General features: G+C 34.3%; 4 protein-coding genes across 5 annotated transcripts; 2 read left to right on the top strand and 2 right to left on the bottom strand.

The window, feature by feature from the left end:
* Positions 1–146: 146 nt before the first annotated feature.
* Positions 147–2,588, bottom strand: LOC107070601 (ras-like protein family member 10B; the record flags this gene model as incomplete). The annotated part of the gene is made up of 5 exons (XM_015328959.2): positions 147–1,269; positions 1,357–1,560; positions 1,659–1,895; positions 2,107–2,267; positions 2,504–2,588. Coding segments are annotated over 5 exons (828 nt in total), but the record flags the coding sequence as incomplete, so codon positions are not given.
* Positions 2,135–8,078, bottom strand: Orco (odorant receptor co-receptor). 2 transcript variants are annotated; one of them, XM_015328973.2, is made up of 10 exons: positions 7,946–8,078; positions 7,713–7,841; positions 7,251–7,634; positions 6,909–7,163; positions 6,581–6,837; positions 5,433–5,532; positions 5,233–5,337; positions 4,993–5,148; positions 2,504–4,903; positions 2,135–2,267 (listed from the first exon to the last, which is right to left on the bottom strand). In XM_015328973.2, the coding sequence occupies exons 2-9, from the start codon at positions 7,839–7,841 to the stop codon at positions 4,853–4,855; spliced, it is 1,437 nt and encodes a 478-aa protein (XP_015184459.1). In that variant the 5' UTR covers positions 7,946–8,078; the 3' UTR covers positions 2,135–2,267; positions 2,504–4,852. The 2 variants fall into 2 exon arrangements, with proteins under 2 accessions (XP_015184459.1, XP_089029035.1); XM_089172909.1 differs by lacking the exon at positions 7,946–8,078 and having other exon boundaries at positions 2,504–2,560; positions 2,628–4,903; positions 7,713–7,850.
* Positions 8,079–9,276: 1,198 nt separating this feature from the next.
* Positions 9,277–11,836, top strand: LOC107070613 (uncharacterized). The gene is made up of 6 exons (XM_089172923.1): positions 9,277–9,367; positions 9,430–9,806; positions 9,891–10,050; positions 10,111–10,598; positions 10,693–10,983; positions 11,028–11,836. Exons 1-6 carry the CDS (start codon positions 9,277–9,279, stop codon positions 11,184–11,186), a joined length of 1,566 nt encoding a protein of 521 aa, XP_089029049.1. The 3' UTR covers positions 11,187–11,836.
* A 150-nt stretch (positions 11,837–11,986) lies between these two features.
* LOC107070622 (alpha-tocopherol transfer protein-like) lies at positions 11,987–14,587 on the top strand. The gene is given in 6 exon segments (XM_015328991.2): positions 11,987–12,143; positions 13,063–13,201; positions 13,346–13,505; positions 13,595–13,946; positions 13,948–14,065; positions 14,172–14,587. Coding segments are annotated over 5 exon segments (921 nt in total). The 5' UTR covers positions 11,987–12,143; the 3' UTR covers positions 14,324–14,587.
* Positions 14,588–14,708: the final 121 nt, after the last annotated feature.

Genomic DNA, 14,708 nt, shown 5'->3' with positions numbered 1-14,708 from the left:
ACAGCCCATTTCTATTATAATATTATTTTAGGCCGAAAATCAAAAAGAATTAGGAATTACCTACAATGTGATGAGATTAAATGATCGCTATTGTTAAATCTCGTGCGCGTTTACAGATTTCGGCAGTTATATAATTTTGTAATATATTTTTCTTTTTTTCTTTTTTTCTTTTTTTCTTTTTTTCTTTTTTTCTTGTTTTCTTCTTTTCTTTTCTCTTCTTTATTTTTCTTTTGTATGGATTTGTGTTATTTGATCTTCTACGTTACGTTATCGCATTACGTTTCACAATTCGAGTCAACACTAAGAACTGTCGTCTACAGAGAGACAGACAGAGACCAACTCGAGTAAGCTTTATAAAATGATTCATGTACACATTGCTTAGCAACCAACCGGTCGGCAAAAAATTCTCTCAAAATTGCCTAACATTTATTCGAATCACGTTCGTGCATGTATGCGTGAACGTGTTTGCTTCTTTTGTGTGTGTGCGTGTGCGTACGCGTGCGTGTTTATCTAATCAAGGATTAATCATCTCACACTTTTTATACAGGGTGGGTCAAGAAGCGATTTTACAAATTATTTTTTTTTCTCCTTAATCCTTTTAAATAGGGTATTGGTTTAATCGAATCGTTTACACGCTTACACACACGTTCATTTTCAATTGTACAATTTTTGATTAGTACGTAATCTATCGTTGTTTTTTTATCTATTATATGTATCTTTCTTTTTTTCTCTTTTTTTTTTCTTTTTTCTCTCTACGTATGAAAATTCTAATGTCATATTATAATACGATGCATTGTTTAACATTGGTTCTCGCAAGAAACAAAACGATTTCTTATATTTTCAATTGACGAGCGCGAGTAACCCTTGCAGCATTGTACTATGTTGTATAGTACCATGAAATTGTTTGATTATCACAACGATATCACACGTTTGATGAGTAATATAAAGAAAGAAACAAAAAAAAAAAAAAAGAAAAAAGAAGAAGAAGAAGAAGAAAATGAAAAACAATATTTAGCCAATGAAAAAAGGAGTAAATCAATGCGAATCCTTCTTCGAGTCGGAGAAGAAAGAGTTTTTCGCTAAAATGCGATCGCAAAGATCGATTACGTCCATTATGTGATCTCAGTGTCAAAGAAGAATACATTTTTCGGCATTGTCATGTTGATGAGAACGCAAAGGTTGTGACGACGAGGACGACGAGGGTGCAGGTATCGGTGATGGCGGTCTTCCTTCCACGGCTTGAATACTCTTCATTAATTCTCGAAAAACCTGTCAAAACGAAGAGATGAGAGAGAGAGAGAGAGAGAAATGTTGTTTTGCGCAATAAAAGAGAAAAGTTTGAAAAAGGAATAAGACCTGTACGACACGACAGTTGAATCTTGCGCTGCACTCGACGTAACCGCATCTCCAATGTTTTCGTACGACATTGACAATATTCTTGTACCTAGCACTGGAAGCTACGCTGCTTGATAGCTCATCTTGTTTATTACCGACCACTAAAAGAGATACACTTCTCATGTCCCTCGCCTCGAGGATCTGCTCGCGTAATTTTCTGATATACTGACACGCAACATGAAACATAATGCAATATTATTTGAATTTTCTTGATAGAATATTATTAGCATTAATAATTATCGGTTATACCGCCACATACGTACTTGGAAGGTATCCTGATTGCTCAGATCGAATACGAGAACGTAGGCGGTAGCGCTACGTAGTCCATAATAACGGAAATCCGTCCATTCCAGGTGCGAACTGATAGGAAAGAATGGAATCGTAGGTACATCTGTGATTTTCAATTCGTACAGTCGATCGGCCAGTACAACGCTCGGGTAAAACGTCTCACGTTTTTTAGTGGGCCTGTATTCCTCAGAGAATTCGCTCCAAACGAATTGCTAAAGTGAATCAAGAAAATATCTTTTATGGTTAGTTAGCTGACGGAAATTACCTCCGAAAATGAACAGAATTCATTCCTATCTATAGTCATTTTTTCTTTATTTATTTATTTCTTTCTTTCTTTCTTTCTCGCTAAGACGAAATAACGAATATTTATGGAATCAAATAAAATTCTGTAATTATACATTAATTAGAGAAAGAAAAGCTCACACGAATTATACTGGTCTTTCCCACGCCAGGTGCTCCGAGGAAAACGACCTTAACACGATCCAGACTGTCTGCCGGGCTTTCCTCTTCTTTCGATCCGCTTTCCACGTTTTCGCAGCTTATTGTCTCACCGGCCCTCCTCTCCAAGTAATCTAGATCCAGTGCTGCAAAAGATGAAAACAAATTGGTGTAAATATTATTATTATATACCATACAACTCTGCATGGTTAAATAAAAATACTATTTGATAGTGTAGATATATTTATTCTTACTTGATCATTTGTATTTCATATAAATCATATATATTTATATAAGTTTATCATGATTTGTGATTGATTCATCAATATCGATTCAATGGTAAAATGGAAAATGGTATTATTAAAAAATGATTGATACTTACGGCATTTTTTGGGCGGCGGGAGGCTTCGCCTCCTTCTGCCGCTCGCAGTTTTTGTCCCTATGGTTAAAGATGGATCTTGAAAATAGATTTATAGATAGACCTTTATAGATCTGTTTGCTCTTACTTTTTCCCTCTGCACTTTCCAAATCGAATCTCCCTTTACGATAATAAACGAGATAAAAACTCGCTTTTGTTTCTTTCTATGATTATTTTTACAACGATATACCTCCTGCTTCTCGATAAAAGAAAATAGAAAAGCAAGAACTTGTGTCGATTAATGTCGATTGTGTCGAATTTTGTATTTTTCTCATTTTTTTGTACTGCCTCGTTAATGCATAAACCTGAATTATGTTTGTTTGTTTGTTTGTTTGTTTGTTTGTTTGAATTTCATTCGTTTTACGATGATACCTCCTTACGATGATAATTTACGTTGCTTTTTATTGTCGATCACGATAACAAAAATATACTAATGATCTTTATTCATTAATTGGAGAAAATAGATTCTTCTTCCTTTGAAGGTACTATAGAAAGACAAAGGGGGGAGGGAGAGAAGCGAGATCATTTCTTTCACTATTCTGACAATTACGTAACGCTTTGTAATTGTAGGAGCCAAGTTTATCTTATTAACGATAACGCGATAACAATATTCTATAAACTATATTCAAACACCATACAACACGATGATTAACGATTAATAATAATTGATTGTGCGCAGTTTGCCGTTCGACAAACTAATATTATTTTACAATTTTTTTGTTTAAATGTAAGACGCGCGTTCGTCGTATACAGGGATATCTCATGCGTAGCTGTTGCTCTTCTTTCCCTCCTTTCTCGCCTCGTCTCGTCTCGTCGTGTATTGTTCGTCGTTTATTGTAAAATATCGTTGAACGATTTCCCAAAGAAAATCTTTTCGTCGTTTCGAAATGAGTTGCAGCATTCTGATAATAAGCTACGAACTTTCTTCATTTTCTTTAGTATTGTTCTGACTTTTGGGTATTAACACTTTTTTTATCATTTGATCACACAAAGGTAAGACGATTCCATAAACGTAACACGCGAATTAGAAAACGAATGGGAATTGGAAGGAAGATGAGCTGGACCAAGTACAGCCACCAGCAGTAGTAATAGTAGCAGCAGCAGCAGCAGCAGCCCCACCACCACCACCACCACCACCGTCACCACCACCGTCACCACCACCATGCACGAGAAACCTATTCAGCGAGACGTCCGTCCGTCGACGACTTTCGAAACGATCGAAACTACCCTTCGACCGAGTCACTCTTATTCTGCGCATGTGTGCACCCACATTCGCGCCAATTTTATTTATATTCAATCATTATACATACATATGATTACAACGAACGAGATTAAACGATCCAAACTTTTTTTAATCTTCATTTAGAAAGATTTTTATTACATAAATATAATTACACTTTCACACAAATGACAATTCTGTAATACTGAACGTTCATGAAATATTTAAAGATACGTTATATATTATAATATATTAAATCGATTTAATTGTACGTGTATGTTATAAGTTTTCTATTAATAGAAACAAAACGAATCGCAGTAAATATTATATTTAATAACAGTAATAATAAGTAGATAAATTTTGTTAAGTTTAAGATTTTTAATCTCATTGGACAAGAAATTTCACAACCACACGAGTTAATATTAATCGTGCAAGTTATAGAGAAAAATGTACATTACCATTAAAACATCTATGTAATTATTGTACTGTATTTATTACAAATTATTATCTGAATATTATTTATTTTACGTATACGTAAAATCCATTTATCTTCCTATCTATACACTACTATCGTACATCGACGTCGCATGAATAGAACAAAAATGCAAATTATATGCAATTATATGTATATAAGAAATTAATCTTGCATCTTTGTTCTTTTTCTTAACGAGATTTTCGAGAAGTGAGTAAGCAAATCACAGAATTTCTCTTTTATATTGATGAGATACTATTGTCTGATATTCCTAGTCGACTAATGCAATGATCAAACAAAACTTTAAAAGAACCTTCGTGTCTCCTATCGTCCAACAAACTGACACATATTTCCGGTGATTTTAGCGTAATATTTTCCCCCCGTATTTATTTCAACATTTCTCTTACGTAAACTGTTAATGCAGCACAGAGAGTATTACTTCTATTAAAGATAATGTCATCGTCCGTCATCGTCCGTCATCGTCCGTCATCGTCCGTCGTCGTTTGTCGTCGTTCGTCGTCGTCGTCATCGTTAATTGACAAATAAGAAATTTGAATTTTGATTCTTTCGGAAAATTTAAATATATATATAGATATATAGTTACAATAAGATAATCGATCATTCAATTGAGCTGTACCAACACCATAAAGTAAGTCACGACAGCTCCCAATACCTAAAAAGATACGAAAAAAAAAAACCATAAATCTCGTGATTATAAATACATCAGCTATTTACATCATTATTTGCAAATCATTATCTTACGGAAGCAAAAAGATCCAAAGAAACTGTGAAAAATTTAGCTCCGGAGATGGACATTGCTTTTTGACATTGTTGACACACAATTTGGACGAAAGTTTTGGCCTCCTCGGAGCCATCGTACCAGTGACACGAATAAGCAGCTTCCATAACGGATGAACTCTGTTAAATTTAAGTTGAAATATTTATATTGAAAGATTGACAAGTGAAATGTGATTTGACAATTGAAATATAAAAAAAGCGTACCTCTTCTATCAAACGATTACCGAATATGCAGAATAAAAAGACTTGGCCGAGAGTATACAAGAGATAACCTATTACCGTGGCTGAATAGACGTCAACGGCGTTTACCTGAAAAACAATTGAACAAAAAACGACACTGATAATAGAAAAAAGTGAATAAGTGTCGTAATTCGGTTAATTATCCATTGATCGTCAAAGTTTACCTTGGTAGCTTGATATGCGAGAAGCGTCAACGTGATGGTAGTTGTCAACATGTGAAGTAATAGAGCTATACCATAAGCATCTCCGATCGCAGTAACCAATCTGTACAAATGACATATACAAGAAAAGTTCAATTAGTTGAAATAGTTTGATTACAAAGATTTGTCGTCAATCAATATCAATACAAACAAATTCTCCTACTATGTAGGAGCGTTCGATACAAGTTAAGTTAAAGATGAATAAGAAAAGATCGAAAGAAAGTTGTTCCATTTTCTTAGCTACTGACTCTTTTTTTTTTTTTTACCAGTACAGTGTCTCTGTATAGAGATTGAGAGAATACTAGTCTTAATACAAGTTTTAATTTGACCCAGATATCCAATCATATCGTGCAACTAAAGCTAAAGAACGGGGAACCCCTTACTATAATATTTATTTTCTTCTCAGAGAGATATTATTTGAATAATTAGACTGATTATTAACAATAATGCTTATTTGCAATAGGCATCAAGATTTTCGACCAATTCGTCAAATAGAAAGAAATTGAATAATTGAATTAATAAATGGATATTTTTAATCGAGTCCTCGAACTTTGTGTTTAATGTTCATATTGAAAAGAACGCAAAATGTTTTTACTTAAGTTAGTCATCAGAAGTTGTAGTTGTTGTTGTTGTTGCCTACGTTTCGAACTAATGCGACTGTAACATCGATGAAACCTTAGCAAAAGTGTATATGCGTGAACTATACACTCGTTGTACAGTCTACGACAGACATACACCCCGTGAATTGTCCAACGAATTGTTTCAGCCTGTAGGGCACGTCCCGCGTTGCGGTCAATAACGCGCTGTTTTAGAATAAATACTTTATCGTCGTGGGAAAAGGCACAAACCATGCATTCATCGAACACCCGACACGCGAAATATTCCGGCCACGAGAGAGAGAGAGAGAGAGAGAGAGAGAGAGAGAGAGAGAGACCTGTTTACTTCCACGTAAAATCTTAAGTGATTATATATTACATATATTAGGCAATCTAATGCGTATCCTAACGTTGTTTGTAATTTGTATTTGTATTTTTTTGTAATTATTTTCTGTTTTTTAATTAACATTAATAACGTAATAAACTCTTAATCTTAAACATTAAATTGTAACTCACCTAACGACGTGTTTGTGCCTTTCCACCCAATACTTGATAGCACTTCTAACGAGCATTTCTTGTTTCTTGGTCAATCCATTCGGTCCTACACCACCATTGAATGTCATTCCTGCCGTTGGTCGGAAGGTCGCCGTAAAGTCTTGTCGATTGCTGTATATACCACGGAGGTCAAGATCCAGCATACTTTCACCGCCTGGCGGAGGTTGCGGGGGTGGTTGAGTACCTTGCGTATCTCTCAGATGCTCGGCACTTCCAGCCTTGAATTTCGATGCGTATCAATAATCCACTTATAGTCTTGATCATAATTATATTCATATCTTTTTCATACCTTGAACAATTCGCTACTGTTTGGTACAACCGTGTCAAGAGTTGCGCTTAGTTCCATCAGGGGTTTCATTATTTGCTTGAGATGTTGTAATTGTTCGCAGGCAAAAAGGAGCCACGAACAAAAAAGAACGTCGAGAGAATTAGAGTTCATCATGGTGAAGAATAACCAATAGAATTGATATACCAGGGTCATAACGTGTGACATGCCATGACTCGGATCGTAAGGATACCAAGAACGAAGCATCAATCGAGGAATCTGTATAATCGTATATTAATCAAAGTAATTGATGAAATGACATAACAAAGTTCATGCGAATGGAGAAAAATCTTCATTAACTGTTACCTCCATTAAAGTGGTCTCGTTAGTTTCAGGATCGGTGACTTTTTTTACAGAATCACCGACGAACGTAATACCAGTCCAGGCAAAAACCGAAAAGACCGTTGTTGCTCCAACGGCGAAGAGCAAAGTTCTCATTTTTTTCAATGCTATCGCGTGATACCTGGCATTGCTTTCGGCAAATAATGGATGACTATTTGGATTATTCCAAATAGCCAGTACTCTATAAAAGAGCTTGCTCCTGACCGCAAAATATATTATTTTAACGACAGGATGTGTGAAGAAGAGTAAAGTAATTGTATTAGCAGTAAGATCGTCGACATCACCGCTCTCAAGGGCTAAATTTACCCCAGCGAGACCGAATTGGAGGAGGATCAAAAATAAATGAACCTGACAAAATGATTAAGTAGTAAGTTGGTATTAGTATAGTAACTAGTACATAATTATATATGTACAGAAGATACTCACGCAGCAATATATTTTCTGCATGAATTTCGTCGAATTTTCAACATAATTAAACATAAAATGTCCACCGAATTGCATAACGCGAATATTCGGCAACAAATCAGCTACCAAGCCTTGTTGTTTTAACTTCATCTACAATAACGATCAAAGTTTGAATATTTCCATTTTTCTATCCTAGTAGCTTAGGCAAAACGTTATATCGATCATGTTGCGATTGGAAAAGTATCGTGGCTTACCTTGACGGTTGCTTTTATTCACAGTCAAGAGATAAAATAATAAGTTAAACAACACTAGTTATATATGTTAATATATATATATATATATATGTAAGGAGATATACGATATATTGGGGGAGTCACTTAAGAAAAATATTTTTTTATTTTATTATCCTAACAATTGAACTATTTGACTTGTGTTTCTTTTGCGACTATGTGTTTCTTGGACGTTGTCACAGTCAGTCTTGTATCACCTTCAAGAGCGATTTACTTACTTGCCACCCTCTTCTTCTTTCTATTCTTTCTTTCCCTTAGTTCTCCCTCTACTTTCTATGAAACTCCCCACAATGAACAACTAAACATCCGACAGACAGCCAAGAAAACCCCTTCCAATCTTAAAAGCGCCAAACGTGGACCAATCGCGTGCCGGTAACCAGGCGTAGACACATTCTACCGACCCCTGCGGAGCGTCCCTTGACACCATGTTGTTTCTTTTATTGTCGTAGCAGCTTCTATAGACACGTGTTTTTAATAATTCAAATTCCATGCGACTCAAGTCGAGAGTACCTAGACTTTTCATCGAAACCGACGAAATCGAGAAGAAACGACTTTCAACTTGTACAAAACTCATTTTCTTCTTTCTAGTTTTAATGACGGAAAAGGAATGCCGGAACTAGGAATATTCTTATAATAGCTCACAATTAAATTATTATTTATAATATTTCTTTACATCGTAATCATAATATTTCTAGGTAATAAAATAAAAGTATTACAGATATAGTAATTATTAATTAAATGGACTTAAATTTTGTATCAAAATAATAATACGCGAATAGAAGGAAATACGATAATTCGAGTGACCTAAGTAATACGGGCACGGGCACGGGCACGGGCACGGGCATGAAATATGTCATCGTATCGACTAAAAGAGAGCCACAGAATAACCCCCCCCCCCCCATTCGCGTGTACACAGTTGAATATGTTTTATTATTTAGGTTAATGTACTAGTACGATGTTATACTACCAACCAACTGTTCAATGACAAATTCTTAATTATATTTGTATACTTAGTTTGAAGCAATTTATTGTTAGCTTTGTCGAATACGCGTCATTAATTATAATAATACAAAGTATACAATTAATTTTTAATAATCGATTTTAATCGAGCGCGATTTATCGAAAATACCAAAAACAAAAAATCATTTTACTGCGATGCGAGTCATTTGTCCGTTGCTCTTGGAATTGACTTATTTTAACGTTATTCTTTTGAATTTTTTTTTTTTTATCTGGAGATAAGAAGAGAAAAGCTGACAATTGTATGAAACTTGGAGTAACCTAATTCGTAAACTAAAATGTTGGGAATTAGTTTATTATTAGTTAGTTGTTTCGTTGGACTTTTTACAATCTTTTCTCAATCCAGTTGTTTTTTGATTGGTCGTTCAGGTATGCACTTTTATCGCTAAAGAACAAATAACTTAATTCAATAGAAATAGATTTTTTAATAGGTATTCCGTCCTTCTTAACAATACCAGAATCCTTTAATTCGGTTGAAAATGTGTCTCACAAAAGGATACTGAACGATAGCTTGTATGGCGCTAAATTGGCTACATTGGGGACTAAGTCTGACGAAAAAATGACTATAAACCACGCGAAGGAAATTCAACGTAAAAAAAGATTAGGGACAGGTTTAAAAAATTCGGAAGAACTGTTTGCGATCAAAACTAACACTAGTTTCTTGGAACATAACTCAAGCATGGCTTTCTCTAAGAACATTCTACGAAATGTTATTTTGACTCTCGTTGACACGACTGGACAAATAAGAGACGAGTTTTGGAATGATTTCGAGCAAACTTATTCCTTTCCAGTACACGGATATTTTCAAGTACGAATATTACAAACGATTTCAAACAATCAATGCAAATAAAAATACAATTATTTTATATTTTAATTAGATTCATTTAATTAGATCGACAATCAGGAAGAGAACGGACCTATAAAAATAGAATTGAACGAATTTCTGCGAATTTCTGGGAGAAAAGAGAACGAATGCGAATGTCAGCAAACACTACGTACACGAGTATCTGAATTATTGATTTGGTCTCGTCGAGTTAAACATATGACGACTAGTAAGTTATATTAAATACATATATTCACAATGCAATAATCATTGACTATTTTTAATTTAGGGGTTTTGTCAGCTATCAATTTCTCCATTCCCTTCGTATCCGATATCGATGACGAGAATGACGACGACGACAACGACGACGACGATGACGACGACGACGACGACGACGACAACGACGACGACGACGACGACGACTCATCATTACGACGTTCCCTTCATTCGCAACAAGGAAATTATACGAATTTACAAAAGTATTATCGAAAAGATGTTTCGAGTAATGGCAATTTATGGGACGTGTTTGATTTATTTAGCAACATTAAAACTGCTTTATTTCGAGCGATTATCGATTCTCTAAATGGATCTACCAATAAAATGGACGATGAATTTTCCTTTCAAGAATCTTCTTCGTCTTTACGAATGAGTTATATTGACTTGCTCGATGGAACAATGAAAAATCTAAAAATAATTTCAGGTGACAAAGGTTACATGCTGGTACTTGTTATTCCGGAAAACGAACTTACCTCTGTGATGGATCTCTTGCATTACCAAGTCAATTTCTTCTTTTCATTTTTATGAACTTTTTATAAATTTGCACTTTACAAACGCTTTATCTACGATATTTTCTTTACAATCTCTTCATCAGATTTCTTCATCCGATACTCTCGTCATCGTGACAGAATTATGCTCCAGGGATGATATCAAGTATCTGTCATTTTTTGCCGATGGACCAGAAGCTTCGACTCTTGATCGTCGCATATGTACTATTAAAGAACTTGCAGATATCATTAAAAGTCTCTTAAGTCGTTCTTGTCGAAGGCAAGATTGTCGCGATGCGAATCAACATTTTCATGATATTCCAATTAGAATAGCTCGAGACACGAATGGATCTAAATTTTGGCAAAATGTTAATAGTTTGTTCAAATTCAAACGAATCGTTAAAATTGCTCGATTTTATATTTTTTTCTTTTCTTTTGATAGAAAAACGTATCAACTCGATTGTTAATCGATAAACATACTACTCTGTTGGAAAAGATCGATGTATCAAGCACGTCTCGTATCATGTTGAACAAATTTCATCAGTTTATTGGCACGGTGACTTATTTGATCGTTTCGATGACTCTCAATTCCGATTTTTAATACAAATTTTGTACAAATTTGGAGTTGCTTCGAACGGTCGAAAGTGTACGAAAGTGTCTGTATAGGAGAAATTTTCCGAATAAATAACATTCATTACGTAATTACATAGATATATCTGTGTTGTTGTTGTTGTTGTTGTTGTTAAGGAATAATCGAGCGTTAGTTTCGAGGCGTTACCCTAATTCGTTCAAGAGTTCGATGTACGAAAGCAAATAAACATCGATATCATAACACTTTTTATTTTTGTTACCTAACTTAAAAGCAATTTCATACAATTACAACACAATCGCTTACGATCGTTACGATCGTTACGATCTTACGCTTTTCTACACACGTGAATACCTTTCGTCATATCGAGTTAACGCAACCAACCCCTTTCTGACTAACCTGACGAATGATTTTGTAAAAGTCAACAAGTAAAAAAATGATTTTGTGCATCGTCTTTTTTCATAGCTTTCCAATTGTGTGTTTAACATTATAAATTAATAATGATAAATTTAAATACAATATATTTATCGTTATGCGTTATATTATATTATGGTATATATTGCATACTGGTATATACCATCACAGTAGTTATTTTTTTCTCCTTTTCCCTTTTCCCTTTTCCCTTGTCGGGAAAGGGGAATCATCCAATGGCATGAAAAATCGAAATGTAAAAAAATGGCTTATACAGCATTTTTTAATTGCACGATAACGTTATGAAAAAGTCTCGTGGATCGAGAGTTGGTAAGTAGAGAGAGAGAGAGAGAGAAAGAGTGGGGTATAGCACGATATAAAAGAGAACCGGTCCAAGAGTTAGGTTATCCCACTCGGTCGTTCGTATAGGATCTCTTGGACGTCGTGCGAGCACCGTCAATTCTCATATTTCTTTTAATCCCTTTCCCAAAGTACAAACTTTCGTTAGTGTTCTTGTTACTCGCGGTTATCTCGCGGTCTATACATACAAGATAAAACGTGAGTATTTTTTACCATACAGTTAGATTTTTTTGCATTTTGCATTATTTGCATTATTTTGCCTTATTATTTGCCAATTCATTTAATTATAATTATTAATGAGCCAATATATTACTTGTCGTTTATTATTTTTTTATATACTGCACATTCTTTTAACGCAAATGGAAAGATTTTTCAATCGCATAAATCATTTGTGTGTGTGTGTGTATTTTTTTGTTGATCTCTATGATGCAATGTGCCATCGTAAATAAAACATAATAATTACCTATTTACGCGGTATTATAATCTCTTGATTAGATCTCGGTCAAGTTCTTAATTGACGTGTGTTACTTTGAAAAAGAAGAAAAACAAAACTTACAAGGAAGAGAACAGATTGTCGTGTTTGCCCATACTAGATATTCATATAAAGGTGCATTTAAAGAAGTTTCTGTAAAAATCTTCTATTTCATGATCCATGAGCCATGAGCCATGAGCCATGAGCCATGAGCCGTAACAAGTCCAGAGAAAGTTTGGGTTGAGCAAGCTGCCTTGGTCAGCAATAATTTCTCACATAAGCGTTACACTGCTTACATTGTGCAACCAATGTTATAGTATATTATTACACATTATATTTATAACAATAAAGTGAGATTAAATTCAAACAAATCGCTGAAATCATAGTCGTGTCGAAATATAATGACATTTGCCTTTTTCGAAGAATTTAAGAATTATTTTCAAAACATCTTATTTTGTTAGATCACGTTAGATCATTTTGAAATAATTTTTTTTTTATCATCAGGGTTGCGTCAGTCTTACAGTCGACAAATTATTCGATTATTGCCGATTCGATTTCCATTATCCATCTATATCCAACGTCTTTATCATAGATCAATTAAAATTAACGATAATTCTAATGCAAGAAATGCTCTTTCATTCGTAGATGTTACTAATACAACCGAAGGATGAAATGTCCACATTAATTAGGTCACAACTGAATGAAAATGTAACGACTCGAGATAATGATTTGAAGATGATCAAGGAATGGCTAGCCAAACAGCCACATTTACCTGAAATCGATGGTAAAAATATATCATCTTATGACGAAAAAAAAAAACGAAAAAAAAAAACAAAAAAAAAATGAATACCTCGAATACATAATCATTTTTGATTATACTTATTTGATTGATTGTTCTATTTTTTTGTTCTTTTCTTTTTTTTTTCAGACGACCAATTGTTAATGACGTTTCTTCGTGGATGTAAATTTTCTTTAGAAAAATGCAAGAAGAAACTCGATATGTATTTTACGATGCGAGGAGCTGCACCCGAGTTCTTTGGTAATCGTGACATCACGCAGCAGGAGTTAAAAACATCAGTCAGTCTAATGTAAAAATACTCACTAATTTTATTAGATATATTTCATATTGTAAAAATGTATTTATATTATAATTATTTCCACACGTTTACATATACAGACATTTTCCACCATTGCCTGGCTTGACGAAAGATGGATGTAGAGTGACAATAATGAATGGACAAAGAAAAGATATAATACCAACGAATGCAGCTAATCTAATGAAATTAGTGTTGATGATAGGAGATATTCGTCTGAAAGAAGAACTTCACGGTGTAGCCGGTGATGTATTTATTTTTGATGCGACCGTTGCGACACCGGCACATTTCGCAAAGTTCACTCCAACGCTCATCAAGAAATTTCTCGTTTGCGTTCAAGAGGCTTATCCTGTGAAATTGAAGCAAATACATGCAGTCAATATCACACCGTTCGTCGATACCATCGTTAACTTTGTTAAACCTTTTTTGAAGGAAAAAAATACGAAATCGTATTTTTACGCATAGCAAAATGGAAACTCTTTACGAGTATGTACCTAGGGAAATTTTACCTACCGAATACGGTGGCGATGCTGGGCCTATTCAACCGATGCATGGTACTTGTCTACCTATTGTGTATACACCTATTAATATCAAGATAATCATTTTTTACATTACAATAATCTTCTCATTTCCATTAAATTGTTTTATTTTCATTTATAGACGCTTGGGTTAAAAAATTAGAAGAATACAGACCGTGGTTCGCAGCACAAGAATCTGTCATAGCAAATGAAGCACTACGTCCAGGCAAACCAAAGACTCACGATGATATTTTTGGTATCGATGGATCTTTCCGACAATTAACGATCGATTAAAATCATCGAACGAATCGGAAAAATCAAGTTGAAAAACGCAAGTGTGTTACTAATGGCAATGTTCCTTTGGATATATTCGCGTTGCTTGAGACTTAAACTTATCAAGTAATTGCCCTTCGATAGTCGAATAGTCAAATTAGTTACCTTAACGAAAGCATGTTTTGCATGTTATAGCTTATTTTTTTTTTATTGATTGAATATCTTATTTTATATAAATATAATCGAGAGATAAATATAATCAATTTTCGTTCATTAGAAACAGAATAGACGAAGATTAATTTACAAACATACGGGGATATTAACTTTCCTCTTCCTTACTTACTTCCACATATTTATATCAAAAATGAGCTATTCCCTTTTAGAGAGGGAAAGGAAACATATGAAT

Source organism: Polistes dominula, unplaced genomic scaffold (assembly GCF_049000335.1).
Source record: "Polistes dominula isolate Pdom_NZ unplaced genomic scaffold, Pdom_raw_medaka contig_22, whole genome shotgun sequence".
NCBI classification, from domain to species: domain Eukaryota; kingdom Metazoa; phylum Arthropoda; class Insecta; order Hymenoptera; family Vespidae; genus Polistes; species Polistes dominula.
The sequence above is the reverse complement of the archived record's forward strand: the minus strand, read 5'-3'. Positions and strand labels throughout refer to the sequence as shown.

Excerpts from the sequence above, each read along its gene's own strand:
- LOC107070613 (XM_089172923.1), top strand. The coding sequence starts at position 9,277 with ATGTTGGGAATTAGTTTATTATTAGTTAGTTGTTTCGTTGGACTTTTT. Across the intron at positions 9,368-9,429 it reads TTTTTTGATTGGTCGTTCAG|GTATTCCGTCCTTCTTAACA; the intron begins GTATGCACTTTT and ends ATTTTTTAATAG. Across the intron at positions 9,807-9,890 it reads CAGTACACGGATATTTTCAA|ATCGACAATCAGGAAGAGAA; the intron begins GTACGAATATTA and ends TCATTTAATTAG.
- Orco (XM_015328973.2), bottom strand. The coding sequence starts at position 7,841 with ATGAAGTTAAAACAACAAGGCTTGGTAGCTGATTTGTTGCCGAATATT. Across the intron at positions 6,838-6,908 it reads ACAGTAGCGAATTGTTCAAG|GCTGGAAGTGCCGAGCATCT; the intron begins GTATGAAAAAGA and ends TCGAAATTCAAG. Across the intron at positions 5,149-5,232 it reads GTAATCGTTTGATAGAAGAG|AGTTCATCCGTTATGGAAGC; the intron begins GTACGCTTTTTT and ends TAAATTTAACAG.